Source organism: Rhinopithecus bieti, unplaced genomic scaffold (genome assembly GCF_001698545.2).
Source record: "Rhinopithecus bieti isolate Rb0 unplaced genomic scaffold, ASM169854v2 scaffold_17174, whole genome shotgun sequence".
NCBI lineage: Eukaryota > Metazoa > Chordata > Mammalia > Primates > Cercopithecidae > Rhinopithecus > Rhinopithecus bieti.
The window spans coordinates 1689082-1713065 of NW_016808962.1; the positions used below are offsets into that span (position 1 = coordinate 1689082).

The 23984-nt window shown below is 60.9% G+C and overlaps 1 protein-coding gene across 4 annotated transcripts in view; it reads left to right on the forward strand.

The window, feature by feature from the left end:
- Window positions 1-5749: 5749 nt before the first annotated feature.
- SBF1 (SET binding factor 1) overlaps window positions 5750-23984 on the forward strand; it is a 20625-nt gene continuing 2390 nt past the window's right edge. The window contains exons 1-37 of one of the 4 annotated variants that reach the window (XM_017888077.1): window positions 5750-5819; window positions 6268-6353; window positions 6819-6956; window positions 7049-7207; window positions 7291-7401; window positions 7738-7761; window positions 8022-8127; window positions 8250-8382; window positions 8473-8581; window positions 8655-8768; window positions 8889-8966; window positions 9996-10109; window positions 10195-10323; window positions 10407-10505; window positions 10586-10790; window positions 10886-10998; window positions 11850-11999; window positions 12339-12407; window positions 12489-12647; window positions 12726-12994; window positions 13068-13240; window positions 13318-13391; window positions 13469-13664; window positions 13897-14024; window positions 14474-14652; window positions 14779-14915; window positions 15030-15237; window positions 15519-15715; window positions 15793-15930; window positions 17780-17857; window positions 18214-18395; window positions 18482-18661; window positions 19260-19361; window positions 19433-19618; window positions 19698-19824; window positions 19896-20026; window positions 20098-20328. In XM_017888077.1, coding sequence (XP_017743566.1) covers window positions 5765-5819; window positions 6268-6353; window positions 6819-6956; window positions 7049-7207; window positions 7291-7401; window positions 7738-7761; window positions 8022-8127; window positions 8250-8382; window positions 8473-8581; window positions 8655-8768; window positions 8889-8966; window positions 9996-10109; window positions 10195-10323; window positions 10407-10505; window positions 10586-10790; window positions 10886-10998; window positions 11850-11999; window positions 12339-12407; window positions 12489-12647; window positions 12726-12994; window positions 13068-13240; window positions 13318-13391; window positions 13469-13664; window positions 13897-14024; window positions 14474-14652; window positions 14779-14915; window positions 15030-15237; window positions 15519-15715; window positions 15793-15930; window positions 17780-17857; window positions 18214-18395; window positions 18482-18661; window positions 19260-19361; window positions 19433-19618; window positions 19698-19824; window positions 19896-20026; window positions 20098-20328 — 5067 coding nt within the window. In that variant the 5' untranslated portion in view covers window positions 5750-5764. The remainder of the gene's footprint in view (window positions 5820-6267; window positions 6354-6818; window positions 6957-7048; window positions 7208-7290; window positions 7402-7737; window positions 7762-8021; window positions 8128-8249; window positions 8383-8472; window positions 8582-8654; window positions 8769-8888; window positions 8967-9995; window positions 10110-10194; window positions 10324-10406; window positions 10506-10585; window positions 10791-10885; window positions 10999-11849; window positions 12000-12338; window positions 12408-12488; window positions 12648-12725; window positions 12995-13067; window positions 13241-13317; window positions 13392-13468; window positions 13665-13896; window positions 14025-14473; window positions 14653-14778; window positions 14916-15029; window positions 15238-15518; window positions 15716-15792; window positions 15931-17779; window positions 17858-18213; window positions 18396-18481; window positions 18662-19259; window positions 19362-19432; window positions 19619-19697; window positions 19825-19895; window positions 20027-20097; window positions 20329-23984) is intronic. The other 3 variants (XM_017888079.1, XM_017888078.1, XM_017888081.1) reach the window with 3 other exon arrangements.

The following is a 23984-nucleotide window of genomic DNA, read 5'->3' on the forward strand; positions in this document are numbered from 1 at the left end:
GGGCTGGGCGCTGAGGGCCGGGGTCGGGGGGCCGAGGGCTGAGTGCTGAGGGCTGAGGGCCGGGGACGGGGCCGGGGACCGGGGCCGGGCGTCGGGCGGGGGCTGAAGGTCGGGGCCGACCTGAGAGCCCGTGGGGAGAATGGGCGTCCGCTGGGGGCGGCGTGGCCGCGCGGGCCTGGTGGCGGCCGGGAGAGAAGCCTGGGCCCGGCCTGCCCGGCCTCTGTGGGGTGGGACGGGCTCTCCCCTTGGCCGGCTGCCGGCGGCTGTGGCTCTAGTGGCTCCAGGGGCGCGGACCCGCGGCTCACTAGCCCGCCCCTGACCTTGGTGCTGCGTCTGAAACCCCTGGTGGTCTTGGTGGGGTGCAGAGAGGGGGTGGAGTTCGGGGTTGGTGCATGGAGAAGCCGTGTTTGACTTGAAACTGGGAGGATTTCAGGAGGAAGCGTCGAGAGTAGAGAGAAGAGTATTCCTGGCGACTCGCCTGACGGGCCAGGCCCTGCGCGCCAAGCCCTGGGTGGGGGATCAGCGTGGCGATGGGTGCCCATGCCCAGGAGGTCTGTGTCTGGGGTCAGCGCCCGTGTCTGAGAGCCCTTCAGCCCAGGGGGTAGGAGAAAACGGAGCCTGACGATGACATCAGCAGCAGCCTGGAGACAGCAGCGCTGGCGAGCGTGCTTGGTGTGCCAGGCCCCGCACAGCCCTTTGTGTGCATGATCTCACCTCTTCCTCCCAGCAGCCCACCGGGGTTGCCCTGCTGTTGCCCCCATCTGTAGAGAAGTCAGGCGCGGATAAGTTGACTGCCTGGCCTGAGCCGCCTCAGAGCGGCTGGGACTGGCACCCAGGCAGTCAAATCCTAGCTGCAGACGGGCAGTATGTGGGGATAGCTCTGTGGTCAGGCAGGGGCTGGATATTGAGGTGGGGTTGAGCTTGCCTTTCCAGTTACCCTGTTTTTTTTGTCAGTCCAGCTGTCACTGTCCCCACCCAGGACCTGGACTTCTCTCTTCTTTGTGTTTCTTCTGCTGGACCCCCCACACACTTCCTGAAGCCTCTTTAGCATCATCTTCATCTCCAGCTCCTCCTAGTGCCCTCTTAGGCAGCACACACTCTTCCCTGCTGCCGTCTATCCAAGCGTGTGTTTTATGGCACCGTCCTATCCAAGTGTGTGTCTTACGGCACCGTCAGTGGTGAGCATCTGCCTTTTTCTTTAGAGAGGGAGTTCTTGCTTGCTAGGACCACACAGTCCTCATCCCCCTGTGTGCAGGCTGCCTGTCAGTGTTGCCTTGACCCACAGAGGCAGCTGTCTGCGCTGAGGCACCTGTGAGGGGCATAGAGGAGGCCGTACCACCTGGGGCAGAGGGTGCCTAAGGATCCAGGGAAGCAAGGCTGGCTGAGGGCTGCCCTGGCACGAGGGGCCTTGGGCTGGGGGCTGGAGCAGGGCCTGCAGGAACAGTTGATGATGACCCTGATGATCCTGAGGGCAGTGTGGAGAGGGTTTGGGTTGACAGAGACTGCAGGCAAAGGCCAGGTGGGAGGCGTGGTGGCTGTGGGGTGAGGAGTTGAAGGTGGGCGGAGAGAAGAGGCAGAGTGGGCTCCACGACAAGCTGGCTGTGACATGTGTGTGCTCACTGCTGGAGCCACATGTAGCGCAGGCACCTGTGTGTGTGTGTCCTTTGCGCAGGACAGGGTAGGAGGCTGGAGCCCGAAGTGCCACCCTCCCCCTTCCCCTAAGTGGCAGGGAGGAGTGATAAGTGGTCCACTGCAGTAGGATTGGGGGACTGTGGAGCCCTGTGCCCACTACCTTCTGGGGTTGAGCTGGTCAGCTGCTTGCTGGCCTCGCAGCCCCTTCGAAGGACTTGTTTATCCTTGAGGGGAACAAGCCTATAGACTGGGACCCTGGTCATGGACTGAGGGCAGAACCAGGTACCAGGGCAGGTCGTGGGGGGGGAAGAGGCAGAGGAGCATGGCGTGGGGATCACTTATCTCTGCTTTGCCCCTTGAGAGCCTTGTGACTTGGAGCCAGTCGTTTGGCTCTCTGTGCCTCAGTTTCCTCATCTGGGGATGGAGTGAGTCATGCTAACCTCCCAGGCTGCCGTGAGGATGCAGTGAATGCACACGTGTGACGTGGTGGCACACAGGAGGGCCCTGGAAATGATGAGTGTCTTTAGTGACTGAGCAGCAGGTGTGTGGATCCTCTAGGCACAGATACAACAGGCACTTCTGAGTGGGTAGAGGACCCGCTCTGTTCTGTGAGGCTAAGACTTCAGGGCCGGATGCAGGGTGTCTTGGATTGGGGATTAGGAGGGCGGATAGCTTGTCTTGCCTGGATCTGGACATCCTGTCTGGAGCTGCTGGGTGCAGGACCAGGGTGCTGAGGGTGCACAAGTCCTGCCTGAGGCAGCATCCCAGTTGCTAGTGGTTACCAGCTGGAACCTCTCAGGAAAGGTGGGGAGGGGCCCTGAGAAGGTGAATGCCTGTGCCGGCCATGGCTCCTTCACCTCGGAGAGTGATGGTGGCCGGCGCCGGCCCATCTGCAGGCCCCTCACCTGGTGAGTCAGGGATCACCTTCTGTGCCCTGGGGCCAGCGTCAGGACTAGACAGACTGCCTCTGCCCGGCTCTTCGCCCAGAAGGGCCCTGATCACAGCGTGGCCAGTGCTGAGGTGTCTTTGGGAGCAGGAGACACATTTGATCTGGCCCTGACCTAGCCAGCGGCCTTCCAGCTCCAGCAGCCAAGTGTGCATCTGCCTGGGAGGAGGGGCTGGACCCCTTGCATCTGAGAAAAAGACCTTTTACCCCATGGCCTCGCCTCATCCTGACTGTGATGAGCTGGCTGCATTCTTGAGCCCCATCTACTGTCCCCACCCACGTTCCTTCCCGCCCTCTGGAGCGGGCTGGGGCTGTTTGGGACGGCCTCAACTGCCTCCCAGCCTCCACCCTGGGAGCCGGAAGGGGTCCGAGGCCCTGGGTCAGAGCTGCTGTGGTCTGATGGGCAGGGGAGGTTGGGACGAGCTCAGGAAGCTGCAGGGGCCCTGCACATGGTGCCGCTGCGGCTGAGGGAGCCATGTGCATGTTGGGGTTGGATGGGTGGTGTCGCAGGAAGGTGCTGTCCTTCCTTCTTTTCTTCTCTTTTCCTATAGCTGGGTTCCCTGCAAAGCAGCAGAGCTGGCCAGGGCTGGTCTTCGTGCACGGTGGGCAGTGTGGTGGGGGAACAGGAGAGGCTGCCATCGTTCTTTGCTTCCCCACAGCACACACTGGCCTGGGCCAGCCCTCCAGGCGTCAGAGCCTGGCACTGGTGATGGGGTGCTGCCAGCAGATGACAGAACGCGAGGTCTGTGTTCGCCTGCCTGCCCGCCCGCCTTTCAGGCCTGCAGTCTGTGTGGGGCTGGCCGCAGGGACATTGGTGCAGGAGGAAGCGCTTTTTGAGGAGCTTTCAGGACAGGAGCCGTAGTGTTGTCCTTGGGTGGCCCCTCGGCCCCATGTTCAAAGGTGGAGGGGCAAGAAAACCTTGGTGCCCTGTGCCACACAGCACGTTGTGTGGATTCGTCCTGTTGCTGAGGGGAGGAGCGGGGAGGACACCCTCCTTCCTGTCTGATCTGAGGTAAAGGCAGCACTCTGGTGGGCAAGGAGCTCAGCTGCTGGAGGTCACTCCTGTGGCTATAGGGCTCAGGTGGGGTGGGTGGGGACCCCGGAGAGACATGGCAAAACCCCCCACATCCCCCTGGAGGCCAAGATGTGGCCTGGCCCCAGACAGCACAGAGCTGAGGTGCAGGCTGGGACCTCAGAACGGGGAGGAGGAGAGCTGCTCACAGCCCAGGGCTGCAGGGCCCTCCATGGCCTGCTTTTCCAGGGGCCAGCTGTGTTCTGTCATTCCCTGGGGCTCCGGAAGGTGCCCTGTACTTCTAACTGAGGAACCTGTTTGTTTGTGGGGTGTGAGTGCGTTGGGTGTGGGGAGGATGGTCGTGTAGCCGCCTGTATGTGTTCTACAAACCTTAATTAGTCTGTGGTCCGTCCCAGCCAAGCTAACAGGTGCACTAGCAGTCACTGGGGTGTGGTGGAGGGAGGTCGGTCCTAGGGTCCCTGTAGGCCCCAGGCTGGGGCAGAGCTTCCCAGGGGAGGGGGTGCTCTGTGGGCTGAGGCCTGAAGGCTGCTCTGAGACCTGAAGGGCCAGTCTGGGGCCGTCATGGCACAGAGGAGCTCAGGGAGAGATGCCTGCTTGGCCTGCTGGGCCAGCCCAAGGAGAGTGGAGCTCAGGGCTGGCTCTTTGGAGGGTAGAGCCCCGCAGAGGACTTAAGGCTGAGTGAGAGTTGGTGCTTCACAAGACAAATGGGGTGGAGAGGGTCAAGGTAGACAGTGACCTGCCACTTTGCCCATCCTCCTGGGGAAGACTGCCTTCCCTGCCTGGCCTGGGGGAGGCTGCAGTGCAGGGACTGCTGTCCCTGTTCATAAACCCCCTTCCTTCCTCCGCCTGCTGCCTCGTGGCAAGAACTGGGTGAGCCCTGGGTGCCAGCCAGGGCTGGGCCCAGATGGTGGTTTGGGGCCGAGCACAAGGAGGCCTTTGGGGGAGTGGGCGGAGTGGGGGAGGAGCCGCAGCTCAGGGCCTGTGCCTGAGTGAGCTGTGCTTGGGGTGTGGAGGTAGGTGTGGCACCCGCAGACACCTGGGCCCCCACCAGTCTGCCGCCTGTCCTCTGCAGGGTGTCAGTGGTGGGTGGGGGAGGGGAGCAGGAAGCTGAGGTTTTGTGAGTCAGAATTGGCCCCTCACCGCCCCACCATCTCCCACTTAGCAGCAACCTGCCCACTGCCTACTTCCTTGGCTCTGCCTCCGTAACCCTGGGGGGCGGGTGGTCTCACTGCCTGTAAGGGACCTGTGGAGCATGTACCATGGGCTGCCAGGGTTGCTCATCTGTTCCCAGGAGGATCGGGCACGCTGGATGTGGGGCCGCAGTTTCCTGGGGGTCGGGGTGGGGGTACACGAGGTGATCTGTGTTGAGTATGACCCCCCCTTGCCCGTCTGGCTCTGCTGCCTCCGCCAGGTGGGTGGCGGTGTTGAGGCCCGTCCAAGCAGAGGATGGGCACAGGCCCTGGGGACCTGTGGGTTGTGTGGAGGAGAAGGCAGGGAGGCTTTCGTCTTTCTTGCCGCACCTGCTCCGTCCTCCACAAGCCCTGGGAGGCCTGTGGAGCCATCCTGCAGCGGGAGCCACACCCTGAGTATCCCGCTGTGGTCCTGACCACCAGGCCTCCTGGTTTGGCTCTCTAGGGGTGAGCCACAGGCAGGCACCTTTAGCCCACCAGTATGGACTGGGCCTGGAAAGAGTGCCCTGGGTGTGGTTGTTGGGGGAACAGAGTAGAAGGGACTTCGAGGGCTCTAGGGCCCCAAGGAGAGGAGGGATCTCTTGGGGAGATGTAGGCCTCTTGGCTTTCCCTGCCCTGAAAGCCTCCTGGCCCAGGGGAGCTTAGGCTGTGCTCAGCACCCATCCTGTGGCCTTTGTACAGGGAGATTTGGAGACAGGGAGCAGGCCTGGATGTGACCACCGTCCCACTCTCCTCTGAGAGCTGCTGGATCCCAGTGCTCAGGAGGCTGTCTGGACATCCTTCAGTGGTCGTCCTGGACCAAGTCTGCATCCTTCCCATCTAGCTGCTGTCCCTCTGGGTCCTACTGGCTGTGGGGATGGTGTTCTAACAGGCAGCTGCCAAACTCCACCTTCTGGGACCTGTACTGGGGACCTGTCTGAGGCAGCTGGGATAGGGAAGAGTCTGGGGCCGTGGGCCCAGGGAATGTCCCCTAGCCTTGTGGGGCTGAGGCTTCTTGAACCCCACACAGACAACAGATGTGAGTCCTCCGCACGCCCGGCTGGGCCCAGGGCTGGTGGGTAACAGGGAGCTCTGGGGGATGCCCACTGTTGGGGGGCTGAGAGCCTAAGTGGGGGCCTGGCTGTGGTGGCAGATGCTGTGGGGGCTGTGGAACAGTCCTGAACTGTTGACCTTCGATGGAGGGCTGCTGTGCTGTGTGAAGCTGGGCTGCTCAGGCTGAAGGAGGTCTCTGGGATGGGATCGGGGAATGGGGATGGTAGTGGCAGGGGCTTCTCTACTCTCAGGTAGCCGTGGGGTCTGTAGCTGCCCAGCAGACTCTGCATACAAAACTATTTTTAGGGAACTGAGGCTGATCTGGTGTCAGATGAGGGCCTGGTGGGTGGGAATGTTTCCACACTGGGATCCTCAAGCCTCCTGGTGGATGGGGGGCCGGGGCGGGTACTCTGACCACCTGTTCTTGTCCTCAGGGAGTGGGGAAGGCCAGGGCCAGATTCTGCAGCGCTTCCCGGAGAAGGACTGGGAAGACAACCCATTCCCCCAGGGCATCGAGCTGGTAAGTGGGGGGTGTGCTGAGACGGTGCTGGCAGGTGGGGGGGTGGCAGGTTGGGACGGCAGGTGGGCACAGCCCTGCCCTCGTCCCTGACTGAGGGGCCTCTGCAGTGCCCGGCTCCCCGTTGGGTGAGGGACCAGACAGCAGAGCCGCTGTTGGGGGGTGTGGCCGGCTTGGCCGACGGGCTGCTTGGTGCTCATGTCACTGTCATGTTGTCACTCACTCATGATGGTGGGGACTGTTCTCCCATCTTCTGGTCCTTGCCCCAGGTGGGGAGGTCAGAGGCTGTTACTCCTTTCAGTCGGAGAGACTGACGCCCAGGAGGCCACGTGTCCCTAGGGTCTCCAAGCAAGGAGCTGCCTGTGTGTGTTGGAGCCTCCAGGCCTGGCAGTGCAGACATTGGGGCAGGTGGGCTGGTTCCTGCCACAGGTGTAGGGGGAGGAGCTGACTGCTGAGCCCTCCCTGCAGTTTTGCCAGCCTAGCGGGTGGCAGCTGTGTCCTGAGAGGAATCCACCGACCTTCTTTGTTGCTGTCCTCACTGACATCAACTCCGAGCGCCACTACTGCGCCTGCTTGACCTTCTGGGAGCCAGTGGAGCCTTCACAGGTCAGCTTGGGGCCTCTGGGCATGGCATGAACAAAGCTGCATCCTTGGGCCATGGCCAACTCCCCCTGCCCCCATCTCCTCCTGACCCCCAGCAGGAAACGACGCGCGAGGAGGATGCCACAGAGAGGGAAGAGGAGGATGAGGGAGGCCAGACCCACCTGTCTCCCACAGCACCTGCCCCGTCTGCCCAGCTGTTTGCACCGAAGACGCTAGTACTGGTGTCTCGACTTGACCACACGGAGGTGTTCAGGGTGAGGCGGGCAGCTGGGATGGTGAGGCAGGACGAGGGTGCTTCCATCGGCTGTCCCGCCACTTCCTGCTCTGGTCATTGCAGAACAGCCTTGGCCTCATCTATGCCATCCACGTGGAGGGCCTGAATGTGTGCCTGGAAAACGTGATTGGGAACCTGCTGACGTGCACTGTGCCCCTGGCTGGGGGCTCACAGGTGGGTTTTGGGGGCAACTGATGTCTGCACAGCCACAGGCCCTCCTGCTGGGGCCCTTGTAGGTATTTGGAGCCTAGCCAGAGCCACACACAGCTGGAGGCCTTGGATGCTCCCTCCTGTGTCCTTGTGCCACCATTGCCCCCGACAGTCCTGGCCTGCTCACCTGGCCTTTGCACCTGTGCTTTGGGCCTGTGTCCTTCAGCCTCTCTGTCCGCTCCTTCGATGGTGTGTGCCTGTCTCTGGATGTTGGTGTCAGCTTGTCTATCTGTTTCCTGCCCCGTGCCTGGGTGTGTTGGGGTGTCTAACCGTGTCTTTCTGCCCGTCTGTCCTGTGCAGCTGGACTCTGTTGAGGAAGGAGCGGTATGGATTCTTTGTTTCTTCTGCCCACCTAGGCCCCATCCCTACCCCCAGTCAAAAGCGGCCACTCCTGTCCTGAGTTTTCTCTGCAGCTGCTTGGGACAACAGAGGCAGGGCATGGCATTTCCCTCTTGCCATGTTGCCCATCCCAGCCAGTCCCACCTCGGGTCTGTCTGTCCACCAGGGTGTGCCTGGGGCCACAGAGCTCTGGGCTGACTTAGATCTGGTCAAGCTACTGAGCCCCGATCCTTCTTTTTTTGCAGAGGACGATCTCTTTGGGGGCTGGTGACCGGCAGGTCATCCAAACTCCACTGGCTGACTCGCTGCCCGTCAGCCGCTGCAGCGTGGCCCTGCTTTTCCGCCAGCTGGGTGAGCCTGTCTGTCCCACCCCTGCATGGCTTCCCCTCGGGGGCTGGTAGTCAGGGATGTGGGTTCTCACTCTGCCTGGGTAGGGGCCCAGGGTCCTTTCCAAGTTTCTCCTCTTCCTTTAGGCATCACCAACGTGCTGTCTTTGTTCTGTGCCGCCCTCACGGAGCACAAGGTTCTCTTCCTGTCCCGGAGCTACCAGCGGCTCGCCGATGCCTGTAGGGGCCTCCTGGCACTGCTGTTTCCTCTCAGATACAGGTGACCCCCGCGCGGCCCTCCCAGCCCCTCCTCCTGGCCCCTTTGCCCAGCCACGTCCCTGGCTCACTGCGTCCTTTGGGGCCTGCACAGCTTCACCTATGTGCCCATCCTGCCGGCTCAGCTGCTGGAGGTCCTCAGCACACCCACGCCCTTCATCATTGGGGTCAACGCGGCCTTCCAGGCAGAGACTCAGGAGCTGGTAAGGGTTGTGCTTTGTGTCCACCTCGGCCTAAGCCTGCGGGTCCCTGACTGCCGGCTCCCTGGGTCCACAGCTTGACGTGATCGTTGCTGATCTGGATGGAGGAACGGTGGCCATCCCCGAGTGCGTGCACATTCCACCCTTGCCAGAGCCGCTGCAGAGTCAGACACACAGTGTGCTGAGCATGGTGAGGGACACCACGCGCAAGCAGGAGCCTTGGGGGCCTTTGGGATGTGGCTGTCTGGCAGCATGGGGAGCCTAGAGCTGGGGCCAGTATGCAGCTGCCTGCTCTGTTCTGTGCTGGCAGGTCCTGGACCCGGAACTGGAGTTGGCTGACCTCGCCTTCCCTCCACCCACGACGTCCACGTCCTCCCTGAAGATGCAGGTGGGTGTCATTGCTGCTCCTGCATGGGGACCCCGGACACTCAGGCTGCCCCGCTCATGTCTGCTGCCACTGACACACAAGGCACCACCCTCAGGCTGGCCCCGGCTCCTGTAGCATAAGCAGGAAGGAGCCTGGGAGCAAAGCAGCTGCCAGCAGTTGGGTGTGGTGGTCGTGAGTGGTGCAGGTGAGGCGGCAGGGGCCCAGCAAGGGGCTGGAACTTGACCTCTGGTCACAGGAGCCCTTGAGGGTGCTGAGCAGGAGTGCCTCATCCAGACAGTTTCAGAGTTGCTGGTGGCCCTGTGTGCAGAATGGTGGGANGCACATTCCACCCTTGCCAGAGCCGCTGCAGAGTCAGACACACAGTGTGCTGAGCATGGTGAGGGACACCACGCGCAAGCAGGAGCCTTGGGGCCTTTGGGATGTGGCTGTCTGGCAGCATGGGGAGCCTAGAGCTGGGGCCAGTATGCAGCTGCCTGCTCTGTTCTGTGCTGGCAGGTCCTGGACCCGGAACTGGAGTTGGCTGACCTCGCCTTCCCTCCACCCACGACGTCCACGTCCTCCCTGAAGATGCAGGTGGGTGTCATTGCTGCTCCTGCATGGGGACCCCGGACACTCAGGCTGCCCCGCTCATGTCTGCTGCCACTGACACACAAGGCACCACCCTCAGGCTGGCCCCGGCTCCTGTAGCATAAGCAGGAAGGAGCCTGGGAGCAAAGCAGCTGCCAGCAGTTGGGTGTGGTGGTCGTGAGTGGTGCAGGTGAGGCGGCAGGGGCCCAGCAAGGGGCTGGAACTTGACCTCTGGTCACAGGAGCCCTTGAGGGTGCTGAGCAGGAGTGCCTCATCCAGACAGTTTCAGAGTTGCTGGTGGCCCTGTGTGCAGAATGGTGGGAGGGGCAGAAGGACGGGAGCGGGGCAGCCTGGGGAGGCCTCTTCCCAGCTTGGGGTGGGGGGTGTATGGAGGAGCGCCTGAGGGACCTGGCGTGGGGGTGGGCAGGGCTGGCTTTCGCCTGCAATCAGCTCTCCTCCCAGGACAAGGAGCTTCGAGCCGTCTTTCTGCGGCTCTTCGCTCAGCTGCTGCAGGGCTATCGCTGGTGCCTGCACGTCGTGCGCATCCACCCAGAGCCTGTCATCCGCTTCCATAAGGTGGGGCACCTGGTGGCTGGGGGTGGAGTGGGAGATAAGTGCCTGGTGGAGACCCCTGAGGGACTGACCTCCTTGTGTCCCCCAGGCAGCCTTCCTGGGCCAGCGTGGGCTGGTGGAGGATGATTTCCTGATGAAGGTGCTGGAGGGCATGGCCTTTGCTGGCTTCGTGTCAGAGCGTGGGGTCCCGTACCGCCCCACGGACCTGTTCGATGAGGTGCACCCCTACCCTGCCCGCCCAGCCCCCTGCCCTGGCTTTGCCTGACCACGGCTTACCTAACCTTCTGCCCACTCCGCTAGCTGGTGGCCCACGAGGTGGCACGGATGCGGGCAGATGAGAACCACCCCCAGCGTATCCTGCGTCACGTCCAGGAACTGGCAGAGCAGCTCTACAAGAACGTACGAGGGTGGCAGGATGGGAGGGCATCGTACCACCTTGATCCCTCAGCCCCTGCTCCACACTTCCCATCTCCCCACAGGAGAACCCGTACCCAGCCGTGGCGATGCACAAGGTACAGAGGCCCGGTGAGAGCAGCCACCTGCGACGGGTGCCCCGGCCCTTCCCCCGGCTGGATGAGGGCACCGTGCAGTGGATCGTGGACCAGGCTGCAGCCAAGATGCAGGGTGCACCCCCAGCTGTGAAGGCCGAGAAGAGGACCACTGTGCCCTCAGGGCCCCCCATGAGTGCGTAATGAAGAGGGACAGGGAGGCAGGTCCCGGGCGTGGCCCAGGACAGGCATGGGGTCAGGGGTCCGAGTTTGCGTGTTCTCTCCCCGCAGCTGCCATACTGGAGCGATGCAGCGGGCTGCATGTCAACAGCGCCCGGCGGCTGGAGGTCGTGCGCAACTGCATCTCCTACGTGTTTGAGGGGAAAATGCTTGAGGCCAAGAAGGTGAGGGCTGTGCAGGCTCCAGCCGGGCCAGGGCAGCGGGTTTCAGAGGAGACCCAGGCTGCGCTTCGCCCTCGTGGGTGCTGACCCTGCCCCGGGGCCTCCTCTGCCTAACAGACAGCTGGGGGTGGCTGGGCTGGCCTGAGGGCAGGTGGGCGCCGGGTCTCCTCTCTTGACCTCAGTGAGTGGTGGGTCAGGCCTGCATGGGAGGCCCAGCCAGGGAGATTTACTTCCATTTTTAGAAATCAGAAGGTTTCACTATTATGTTTTCTCTGCATCCTTCCCCTTAAATTGGGTAGGCCCACACGCGACCTGTTCCTCGTACTTAATGGAAAACAGAGCTTGCTCCCTGCTGTTTTGCCCTCTGTGATGCTCACTTAACACCTCTGGGGTCTTTCATCATGGCCAGTTGGAGTCTCTTGTTTTTCATTGGCTGTGTGGTGTCCCTTTGGGGCGGCCAGTTTTGTGATGAACGATGTAGCAATAGAACACAAACTCCAAGCCTTTCTGTGGCCGGGCCTGTGCCAGGCGAGTCACTGAGCCCTGGCCAGCCAGGCAGCTCTGAGCCTGTGAGCAGGGGGGGCCCGGGCCACAAGGCCTCCCTCCGGAGCGCACCTCCCTGCCAGCTCACAGGTGAGTGTCTGTGTCCTCGTGTCTGGCCTGGTGAACTTGTACTTGTGGAGCTGCTGGGCCCACTGGAGGTTTTAGTCTTTATTGGTCAGCAAAGCCCCAGAGTCTGGGACACCCCACCTGAAAGGCATTTGGGTCTCCTGGACTCCTGCTGCCCTCCCCGCTTGGGCCCCCAGTGGGTCTTCTCTGTGCCCTCGGCCCATGTCTGCTTTCCCCACCTGCAGCTGCTCCCTGCCGTGTTGAGGGCCCTGAAGGGGCGAGCTGCTCGCCGCTGCCTTGCCCAGGAGCTGCACCTGCATGTGCAGCAGAACCGTGCGGTCCTGGACCACCAGCAGTTTGACTTTGTCGTCCGTATGATGAACTGCTGCCTGCAGGTGAGGCCAGGTCTCCCATCCTGCCAGTGGCATGGCGCATGAGCGGGAACAGGCGGGGAGACCCTGGTCTGCGGGTGAGAGTGGAGAGGGTGCAGGAGACTCCTGTGCCGGGGGCAGGGGTCCTGGGTCTGCAGGGAACACAGTGGAGAGAACCGTTGTTGGGGGCAGGTGCTGGGGCCTGGGGTTTCCTGATGTTGAGCCTCTGAGGCAGCCCTGGGGAGCTGGAGCCACGGTGTCAGGTGCTGGTCCGCGGTGGCTACGGGAGTGGTGGGGGTGTGGTGGGAGGTGAATGCTGCCTGGGAGGGGAGATGTCCTGACGGGCTCTCGCTTTGCCTGCAGGACTGCACTTCTCTGGATGAGCATGGCATTGCAGCTGCTCTGCTGCCTCTGGTCACAGCCTTCTGCCGGGTGAGTGGTGGCATGGCTGAGGTCTCCTTCCCAGCCGCTTCCTGGCTGCATCCCGCTGACCTTCTCCCCTGGCTTCTGCAGAAGCTGAGCCCGGGGGTGACGCAGTTCGCGTACAGCTGTGTGCAGGAGCATGTGGTGTGGAGTACGCCACAGTTCTGGGAGGCCATGTTCTATGGGGACGTGCAGACTCACATCCGGGCCCTCTACTTGGAGCCCACCGAGGACCCGGCCCCTGCCCAGGTGCGCAGGGAGTCCCGGGGCTGGGACTGGGGGCTGGGGGCAGTGCAGCCCCAGCTCATGCCTGTGGTGCTGTGGCAGGAGGTTGGGGAGGCACCTTCCCAGGAGGATGAGCGCTCTGCCCTGGATGTGGCTTCTGAGCAGCGGCGCCTGTGGCCAACCCTGAGCCGTGAGAAGCAGCAGGAGCTGGTGCAGAAGGAGGAGAGCACGGTGTTCAGCCAGGCCATCCACTATGCCAACCGCATGAGCTACCTCCTCCTGCCCCTGGACAGCAGCAAGAGCCGCCTACTTCGGGAGCGCGCTGGGCTGGGCGACCTGGAGAGCGCCAGCAACAGCCTGGTCACCAACAGGTGAGGCGGGGACTGGGGGTTGGGCCCAGTGGAGTGGGCGGGGCCCATGCCCACAGTCTCTTCCCTGGCCCAGCATGGCTGGCAGCGTGGCTGAGAGCTATGACACGGAGAGTGGCTTTGAGGACGCAGAGACCTGTGACGTGGCTGGGGCTGTGGTCCGCTTCATCAACCGCTTTGTGGACAAGGTCTGCACGGAGAGTGGGGTCACCAGCGACCACCTCAAGGGGCTGCATGTCATGGTGCCAGGTACGAGGGTCAGGGCTGGTGACACCCCCTTGGATGGGTGGGGCTGGATGCAGAGTGTGAGAACTACCTTCCCCCAGACATCGTCCAGATGCACATCGAGACCCTGGAGGCCGTGCAGCGGGAGAGCCGGAGGCTGCCGCCCATCCAGAAGGTTTGTGGGGGCCGCCAGGGCTGCGGGCGCCCAAGGCCGGGGCTGCATCCTGAGCTCCTGCTCTTGTTTTCGAGTAGCCCAAGCTGCTGCGGCCGCGCCTGCTGCCCGGTGAAGAGTGTGTGCTGGACGGCCTGCGCGTCTACCTGCTGCCGGATGGGCGTGAGGAGGGTGCGGGGGGCAGTGCTGGGGGACCAGCATTGCTCCCAGCTGAGGGCGCCGTCTTCCTCACCACGTACCGGGTCATCTTCACAGGGATGCCCACGGACCCCCTGGGTGAGCCTGCAGACCCTCTGGCCCTGTCGCCCCCTCCCGCCAGGTCTTTGGGATGAATGGACTTTCCCTGTTTCTCCCACCCTCTTCTCGGGGGTTGTGGATCCCCATGGGAAATGGGCCTTTGTCTGCTCCTTCCCCACCCACTTGGGATCACCTGTAACTGTGGTACTCTGAGATTCTGGGACCCCCCCCTTATCTTCCTTGCTTCTGACTCTGCCTGGCCTGTCCTAAGTTGGGGAGCAGGTGGTGGTCCGTTCCTTCCCGGTGGCTGCGCTGACCAAGGAGAAGCGCATCAGCGTCCAGACCCCTGTGGACCAGCTCCTGCAGGACGGGCTGCAGCTGCGCTCCTGCACATTCCAGGTGGGGCGTGGTGCACGGGTGGGGCTCTCGTCCCCGCCCGGGTCTTTCTCGTGGGAACCGGGCTTTCTCGTATGAACCATTTTAAGCCAGTTTCCACCAGTGGCCCTGTTGCTAGGCCTGCGTGTCTGGGGCCCTCGCCGTGCTCTTGAGTTGGCACCCACTGTTTGATACGCAGTCTTCAGGTCCTTGTCCTTTCCTTGGGGCGCTGACCCTCAAGTGCATGTCTTGGGTGTGCCTTGCAAGCCCAGGCCTCACCTCACAGCCACTGAGATTTCAGGTTTACACAAACGCTTGCCTTCGTGTAACATGGGCACAGGCCTTTGCCTGTGCCTTGCTTCTCTCTGTGTCATGGCTGCGGGGGGAAGGGGAGCCTGGCACCTGGCAGCGTCAGGGTTGGGGGAGGGGCTGGGGGCCACCCAGACTCCTAAGGGTTGCTTTTTCTGACGCAGCTGCTGAAAATGGCCTTTGATGAGGAGGTGGGGTCTGACAGTGCCGAGCTCTTCCGCAAGCAGCTGCATAAGCTGCGGTACCCGCCAGATGTCAGGGCCACCTTCGCATTCACTCTGGGCTCTGCCCACACACCTGGCCGGCCCCCACGAGTCACCAAGGACAAGGGTCCTTCCCTCAGGTGTGGATCTGGGTCCCAGGCCGGGGCAGCTGGGCCTCAGCCATGAGTTTCTGCTCCAACCCTCCTAGGCCCCTGTGCCTGTCTTTGTCCCTCTTTTTCTCACCTTGGTGACTCTGTGTGCCCCAGAACCCTGTCCCGGAACCTGGTCAAGAACGCCAAGAAGACTATTGGGCGGCAGCATGTCACTCGTAAGAAGTACAACCCCCCCAGCTGGGAGCACCGGGGCCAGCCGCCCCCCGAGGACCAGGAGGACGAGATCTCAGGTGGAAGGGTGGGGTGGAGTCCTGGGTGGTCTCTGGATGCTGACACTCGCCAGGGAGGATCAGGACAGGTGGAGTGGCCTCTGGCTGATGACCCCGTGTGCCTGGCCTGCACAGTGTCGGAGGAGCTGGAGCCCAGCACGCTGACCCCGTCCTCAGCCCTGAAGCCCTCTGACCGCATGACCATGAGCAGCCTGGTGGAAAGGGCTTGCTGCCGCGACTACCAGCGCCTCGGCCTGGGCACCCTGAGCAGCAGCCTGAGCCGGGCCAAGTCTGAGCCCTTCCGCATTTCTCCAGTCAACCGCATGTACGCCATCTGCCGCAGGTGAGGGCCGGCCAGGTTGGCCGGGGTGGTTGGCAGGTGGCTGAGTGTCTTTCCTGCCTGCTGTGGGCCTGGGCCACGGCTCCTGGTCATGTCAGGAATGTGGAGGGGGAGAGGGCAGAGGGATGGGCCACAGGGCTGGGGGCGTGGGCTGGAGGGCCCCGTGGCTGAGCTGGAAGTGCCTCCTGCTGGGAGCCACGGGCTGGCTCCTCTTGCCCTGCTTGGAGCGTGAGCCCAGAGTGGGTGGGGTCGTCAGCCGCCTTCATGCTTCTGCCTCCTCGCAGCTACCCAGGGCTGCTGATTGTACCCCAGAGTGTCCAGGACAACGCCCTGCAGCGCGTGTCCCGCTGCTACCGCCAGAACCGCTTTCCCGTGGTCTGCTGGCGCAGCGGGCGGTCTAAGGCAGTACTGCTGCGCTCTGGTGGCCTGCATGGCAAAGGTGTCGTCGGCCTTTTCAAGGCCCAGAACGCACCTTCTCCAGGTACCTCCTGCGTCCTGCCCTGTGCCTGCCCTGCCCTATCCCACCCTCCCCTGCCTCAGCTCCACGTCCTCCCCCAGGCCAGTCCCAGGCGGACTCGAGTAGCCTGGAGCAGGAGAAGTACCTGCAGGCCGTGGTCAGCTCCATGCCCCGCTACGCGGACGCGTCGGGACGCAACACGCTTAGCGGCTTCTCCTCAGCCCACATGGGCAGTCATGGTGAGGGCGCTTGTGGGCAGACGGTGGGGCCGGGGGCACTTTGGGGGGCTGTGGTGGCATTTATGGTTTGGCAGGCAGGCCAGGGAGGGGCAGAAACGGTGTTGATCATGGATGTTTGGGTATGGGATGAGGAGGATGCCCTCGGGGTGCCGTGGGGAAGGGGCGGGAAGCCTGCCCAGACCAGGTGTGTGCCCTCACCTCTTGTCCGCCCTGACGTCCTGCTCTCCCTGACATCCTGCCTGCTCTGACTGCCCCGCTCTCCACCTCTGCGTCTGCTGCAGCTTCCTGCCGGGGCCTCCAGGTGCTGCCTCTGCGTGGCTCTGTCTTACCATTTCCCACAGCCTGGAAACATCCCAGATGCTCCTGTGTCCTTTTCCCTCCCAGTGTCACTGTTTCTCCTCATCCCCCACCCTCCGCCCTCCCCGATCCCCCCATCCAGACTGTCTTTGGAGCCTCTGGCCTGGCTCTGCCCGCTGCTTGGCTTCTGTCCTCGTGTGTCCTGGTTCCTTGGGCCTTGCCCGAGCTGGCCTTGCTATCTCTGTCCCCACCGCCTCGCACACTTTACAGGCGCCCTACACACACTGAGGTAGACTGGCCCCTGGACGGGGTGGCAGGTATGCCCCACACTCACTGTCTGGAGCACCTGTTTTCTAGTTCAGAAGTGGTTTTGTTTTTCTAGATATCACGTTATATGGTTCTGTTTTACACTCACCCTGTTTTCCTGCCTTCCCACCCCTGCCAGAAACCCTGAGTGGCGCTTGCGGGTGGGCCCGCCCCTGCCCCCCCTGCCCCTCCATCCCCATGTCTGTGCCTCCTGTGGAGTCCCTTTTGCGTCTCCGACCATCCCCAGTGCCAGTGGCTGCTGCCTCCCCGTGTCCCTCTCAGTGCCCGGCAACACTCAGGGGCTCAGCTTCCCTCAGCTGTAGTTGTGGCTTCTAGTCCCAGCTCTGACCTCTTTATAAGGACCCACTGGGCCCTGGTTGGCATCCAAAGCAGGCTGCTGCTGCGTCCTCACTGTGAGCTGGGTGTCTGCAGCGTGGCCACCGTCAGAGGATGCAGGGTGTGTCGGGCTGGCATTGTGCTTGGCCCGTAGTGACCACTTGGTGGGCGAGGGGACATTGCCTCTCTCAGTCCCACCCTCGGGCTCTACAGAAGCAGGTGAGCCTAAGGCAGCGCCAGGCGCCCAGAGACCCACTGTGGACCCCAGGCATCTCCCAGCCCTTTGGGCTGCCACTTGCTCTTGTGGCCTCCCCTGTACCTTCAGGCCACATCGTCCGGACTGTAAGCCTCAGCCTAGGACTCAGATCTGCCTGTATCCTGGACTGAGCTGCTCTCCATCCTTTTGGACTGGGCTCAGGCTCTGAGCCCCCTTCCCCTCTTTGGGTCACTCGCCTGTTCTCCAGGCCACACCTCTTGGTTACCTCCTGTTGCTATGCCCTGGACAGAGGCCTCTGCATGCCCGTCTGTTGAGAGTTCTGAGCTGCGCCCGTCACAAGCCCTGGTCCCCTGAGTGGAGGACAAAGGGCCAGGGTGTGGAGGAGGGACTCAGAGACAGACTTGCTCTGAGCTGGCTTAAGTGGGAAGAGAGGAGGTGTTCAGGGGAGAGCCCGGGATCCCCACCACACAGCCCTTCTGCTGCCACAGAGTACTCTGCGGACTGCCCTGCCCTGGCAGAGGCCCGCACCAGGATGGCTCTTCCCACTCTCCTGAGATCAGGGACTTGGGGCTGACGGCTGCTACCTCCAGGCTCCCTGGGGGCTTGGTGGGACCGTCTGGCCTGTAGGCCCCCCAAGCTGGGCACCCCCAGGCCTGGGGCTAGGTCTGAGCCTTCTCTCTGCTGTGCCCCCAGTTCCCAGCCCCAGAGCCAGGGTCACCACGCTGTCCAACCCCATGGCGGCCTCGGCCTCCAGACGGACCGCACCCCGAGGTACCGTACCCGGCCCGCATAGGCCACCCCTTAGTTGGGGCTGGCGGCCTCCAGTGTGCACTGAGTTATTGCGGGCACTAATGTCTCCCTCCACGCCTGACACTAACGACCCGTCTCCCGAGCCCCCGTCCTTACCTACCTGACCCGCGAGTCCTGCCCTAGAAACTAACACTGGCTGCCACCCCACGTCTCAGCATCTGTGTGTTCCAGCCCTCCTCTCGCACGGCCCTGCCGGGGTCCTGCCAACCACCCCTGCCCTGGGAGCTCAACCCCCTCCCTGGAGGCCAGGCCCAGGCAGCCCCAGGTAAGTGGTGCCCTGGCCACCCTCGGGTGCTTACCTGGCGTCTTCTCCACAGGTAAGTGGGGCAGTGTCCGGACCAGTGGGCGCAGCAGTGGCCTTGGCACCGATGTGGGCTCCCGGCTGGCTGGCAGAGACGCACTGGCCCCACCCCAGGCCAACGGGGGCCCTCCCGACCCGGGCTTCCTGCGGCCGCAGCGAGCAGCCCTCTACATCCTTGGGGACAAAGCCCAGCTTAAGGTGACTGGGCTGGGGCGTGCGGGTGGGGCTGGGCAGGGGGCTTGGGGCCTCACGTGTCTCATGGTGCTCGGCCGGGTTCTTTTCAGGGTGTGCGGCCAGACCCCCTACAGCAGTGGGAGCTGGTGCCCATTGAGGTATTTGAGGCACGGCAGGTGAAGGCTAGCTTCAAGAAGCTGCTGAAGGCATGTGTCCCAGGCTGCCCCGCTGCTGAGCCCAGCCCAGCCTCCTTCCTGCGCTCGCTGGAAGACTCGGAGTGGCTGATCCAGGTCTCCGCACTGCCCCTGTCCCTCTGCCCACCTTGGTGCTGGGCCTATCCCTTGGCTAGAGCCAAGTGGACGGGTCTAGGTTTGCTTGTCTGAGAGTGTGGAGCACTGGAAGGAGGAGGTGACAGCCACTTCCCACCCCGGCTCTGGGCCTGGAAGGCAGCTGGCAGTGAGAGTGGCCAGGGCCTGGGCATGGGTGTGTCGGAGCAGCTTGCTGGGCCCAGGTGGGCCGATGACCACACGGGGGATGCGGTTTATGGTTCTGGGCCTCTGCTGCATTCTTGTGGGGGTGGGTACTGACAGGACGCTGGCTCGGTGAACACTGAAGATGGGGCCACTGGGTGTCTTGAGGGACAGGGACGTCCCTCGGTCCTAGAGGGCTTGGAAGGGAGTGGGCTGTGGCCAGCAGGCTGGAGGCGGCGGTGGTTGGCATGCCCAGAGCAAGCTGTCGGTCCAGTACTGTGCCCACATACAGGGGTCAGAGGGCTGTGGGCAGGGCCTGCCTCTCCGGTGCCTGTGGACGTGCGGGTCTCTAGCCTGGTGAGTGGCGAGGCGGGAGGGCGGTGGGTCCCAGAGGTGCTGAGGCCGCCTGTCCCTGCAGATCCACAAGCTGCTGCAGGTGTCTGTGCTGGTGGTGGAGCTCCTGGATTCAGGCTCCTCTGTGCTGGTGGGCCTGGAGGACGGCTGGGACATAACCACCCAGGTGTGTGGCGCATGGGGCTGGGGTGGGCCAGGCTCCCGGGCTCCTCACTGACCCTCCAGCGGTGCTGGCAGGTGGTATCCTTGGTGCAGCTGCTCTCAGACCCCTTCTACCGCACGCTGGAGGGCTTCCGCCTGCTGCTGGAGAAGGAGTGGCTGTCCTTCGGTCACCGCTTCAGCCACCGTGGGGCCCACACCCTGGCTGGGCAGAGCAGTGGCGTCACACCCGTCTTCCTGCAGTTCCTGGACTGCGTGCACCAGGTGGGCAGGCCGCTGTGTGGGTGGGCCGGGGCTGTGCACCCTGACGCTGACCCCGGCCCCTGACCCACGTGGCGTGCAGGTCCATCTGCAGTTCCCCATGGAGTTTGAGTTCAGCCAGTTCTACCTCAAGTTCCTCGGCTACCACCATGTGTCCCGCCGTTTCCGGACCTTCCTGCTCGACTCTGACTATGAGCGCATTGAGCTGGGTAGGTGGGGAGTCGGGGCTGGGACAGCCATGGGTCAGGAGGGGCCCAGGCTCACTGCTGGCCCTGTGTAGGGCTGCTGTACGAGGAGAAGGGGGAACGCAGGGGCCAGCTGCCGTGCAGGTCTGTGTGGGAGTACGTGGACCGACTGAGCAAGAGGACGCCTGTGTTCTACAATTACATGTATGCGCCCGAGGACACGGAGGTAAGCTGGGGCCTGGGTCGGGTAGGCAGCTCCTGCCCGACCCAGGTCCTCAACTGCAGGCCCACTCCCAGGTCCTGCGGCCCTACAGTAACGTGTCCAACCTGAAGGTGTGGGACTTCTACACTGAGGAGACGCTGGCAGAGGGCCCTCCCTATGATTGGGAACTGGCCCAGGGGCCCCCCGAGCCCCCAGAGGAAGAACGGTCTGATGGAAGCGCTCCCCAGAGCCGGCGCCGTGTGGTGTGGCCCTGCTACGACAGCTGCCCACGGGCCCAGCCTGACGCCATCTCACGCCTGCTGGAGGTGCGTGTGGTCCTGGAGCAGGGTCTGGCCTGGCACCCCCTCCTCTTGCTCAGACTCCAGGGTTGTGCGTGTGTGTGCACTTGTACATGCACATAAGTCCGGTTACCCCTGGGGGTGGCTGTGGCTCCCCAGGGCTCCGCCCCACCCAGTGGGTGCTTCCAGACAGTGACCGGAGACCCCCAGGTCTCAGTACACAGCCTCCACTCTGGGCCCGCATGTTTTCCCTGACCTGGCTTTGAGCAGCTCAGGCAACTCTTGAGGAGTCAGCCCTTAGAGATGATGGTGTTTTACTCCCTCCGCCAGACTGCCTGCCCCACCTACCCTAATGTGAGCAGCTCTGGGTTCTTGCCCTGAAAGCTTGGGGTTGACATTTAGGCCTCTCTTACCCCTCACTGTGCCATCCCTGGTGGGCCTGGACTGAACAAGGCAGAGACGCCTTTGATTTTTTTTCCTTTCTGGCTTTTCTTTTTTTAAAAAATGTGTTTTTAGTATTCTGTCTACTGTGAGTCGAGCTGTATCATCTGACTTGAAATTACATTACCCCGTTCACACCAGAAGGGCCTTACAGCGGTGTGTGTCCAGTCACACCTTTTACTTTTACATGTGACAGAAACACCCAGCATGGTTGTTTTTTGGTTTTTTTTTTGGAGAGATGGAGTCTCGCTCTGTCACCCAGGCTGGAGTGCGGTGGCGCGCTCTGGGCTCACTGCAACCTCCGCCTCTGAGTTAAGTGATTCTCCTGCCTCAGCCTAAGTAGCTGGGATTGTAGGCACCACCACCATGCCCGGCTAAATTTTTTTTGTATTTTTAGTAGAGACGGGGTTTCACTGTGTTGGCTAGGCTAGTCTCAAATTCCTGACCTCAGGTGATACGCCCTCCTTGGCCTTGCAAAGTGCTGGGATTACAGGTGTGAGCCACCATGCCCGGCCCTGTTTTTGTTTTGAACAGTCAACTTTGTTTTAAGGAAATTAAGAAAGAAGGAAAACGTCTTCTATTTTTGCCATTTTTAACATTCTTCATTCTGTCAGTATAATCTGGTCTGGTTATTATTTCTCTTCAGCCTGACGAATTTTTAATATTTCTTGTAATACAGATCTGCCAGTCACAAATTCCCTCAGCTTTTGTTGATCTGAAAACATCTTTGTGCCTTTATTATGCAAAGGGCATTTTCTCTGGATATACAATTCTAGGTTGACAGCTTCTATATTTTTTTTTACATTCAGCAGTTAAACTGATGTCACTTTAAAAGATATCATTACTGCGCCGGGCACGGTGGCTCACGCCTGTCATCCCAGCACTTTGGGAGGCTGAGGCAGGTGGATCACCTGAGGTCAGGAGTTCGAGACCAACGTGGCCAATATGGTGAAACCCCATCTCTACTAAAATATAAAAATTGGCCGGGCATGGTGGCGCCTGTAATCCCAGCTACTCAGGAGGCTGAGGCAGGAGAATTGCTTCAACCTGGGAGGTGGAGGTTGCATTGAGCCGAGATCGCGCCACTGCACTCCAGCCTGGGCGACAAGAGTGAGACTCTGCCTCAAAAAAAATAAAAAAAAAAAAATTCCTTTGTTTCCTGGCCTGTATTGTTTCTGCTTCGAAGTTGGTGTTCGTTCTTATAAGCTGCGTGTAACGGCACCTTACAAGCTGCGTGTAACGGCGCCTTCATCCTCTGCCTTAAGACTTTGTGCTCATTTTTGGCCTCGGCAATTTGAACATTGTGGTTTTTGCTTTCATCCTGCTTGGGGTCTGTGGGATGATCATTTTTGTCAAATTTAATACATTTTAAGCCACTGCTTCTGTAAATTACTTTTTCTGCATAATCTCTCCCTTTCCTTCCGGGACTTTATTGTCCCATATGTTGCTGAGGCTCTGCTTTTTTCTTCTCAGTTTTTATCTTTGCAATTCATTTTGGATGATTTCTGTGGTCCTGTCTTCAAGGTCACTACTCTTTTCTTTGTTTTTAATATACTCAAGCCCATCAAATGAATGTTTTTTTTATTTCTTGAGACAGGGTTTTGCTCTGTTGCCCAGGCTGGAGTGCAGTGGCACAGTCATGGCTCACTGCAGCCTGGACCTCCCAGGCTCAAGCAATCCTCCTGTTCATTCAGCCTCTCGAGTTGCCGAGACTACAGGCTTGTGCCACATGCCGGCTTTTTTTTTTTTTGTAGAGACAGGGTCTCCCTATGTTACCCAGACAGGTCTCATAAACTCCTGGGCTCAAGCAGTCCTGTCACCTCGGCCTCCCAAAGTGCTGGGATTACAGGTGGGAGCCACTGCACCTGGTCCCATTTAATGAATTTAACCCTTTTTATTATAGAGATTCCCCATCTGCTAAACCGTTACGTCCATCTTTTCTTTTTTTTTTTTTTTTTTTTGAGACGGAGTCTTGCTCTGTCGCCCGGGCTGGAGTGCAGTGGCCGGATCTCAGCTCACTGCAAGGTCCGCCTCCCGGGTTCACGCCATTCTCCTGCCTCAGCCTCCCGAGTAGCTGGGACTACAGGCGCCCGCCAGGTCGCCCGGCTAGTTTTTTGTATTTTAGTAGAGACGGGGTTTCACCATGTTAGCCAGGATGGTCTTGATCTCCTGACCTCGTGATCCTCCTGTCTCGGCCTCCCAAAGTGCTGGGATTACAGGCTTGAGCCACCGCGCCCGGCACGTCCATCTTTTCTTTTAAAACTTGAAACATATTTATAACTTAAAAATATATATAAAGATGGGGTCTTGCCATAATGTTGCCCAGGCTGTTCTCAAACACTCCTTGGGTCAAGTGATTCTCCCTCAGCCTTCCGAACTGTTGGGATGACAGGCGTGAGCCACTGCCCTGCCTGTGTTGTCTGTCTTTAAGGAGTCTGGGCTGTTATTCTTGCCGGTAGGTAATGAGCTTGTGGGTCAGCTTGATCTGTTTGAGGCTTGTTTCTAAGCTTTGTTTGGGCAGCTCTCCAGCACCTCTAGAGAAGCTGCAGGGATAAAGCAGCCTAAGGTATGTGGCCTCTCCAGGGCTTCAGTTGGAGTTTGGTGTCTTTGTGTCTTCGGTGAGGTCTTGCCACACTGGCTTTTTGGAAGTCCAGCGTCTTTCAGCTTAACCTCTAGAATTTGGACTCGGCTCATAGCTTTTTTTTTTTTTTTTTTTTTTTTTTTTTTTTTTTTTTTTTTGAGGCAGAGTCTCGCTTTGTCGACCAGGCTGGAGTGCAATGACGCACTCTTGGCTCGCTGCAGCCTCCACTTCCTGGGTTCAAGCAATTCCCCTGCCTCAGCCTCCCGAGTGGCTGGGATTCCACCGTGCCCGGCTAATTTTTGTATTTTTAGTAGAGACAGGGTTTCGCCATGTTTGCCAGGCTGGTCTCGAACTCCTGACCTCAGATGATCCACCCGCCTCGGCCTCCCAAAGTGCTGGGATTACAGGTGTGAGCCACCGCGCCTGGCCGGGGGGGGAGGGGTGTGTGTTTTTAACTTACCCTGTTGGGGTTTGTAGTGTTTCTTGATTATGTTGTTTGATGCCTCTGGTTAGTTGGGGAAATTTTTCAACTGTTGTCCCCAAATATTCACTTTGCATATTTCTTCCCTCCCTTTGCCATCTCCCCCTGTGATCCAGTTACACACGTTAGGCCTTTCCATTGTATCTCTCTTTTTTTTTTTTCTTCTTTTTTTTTTTTTTT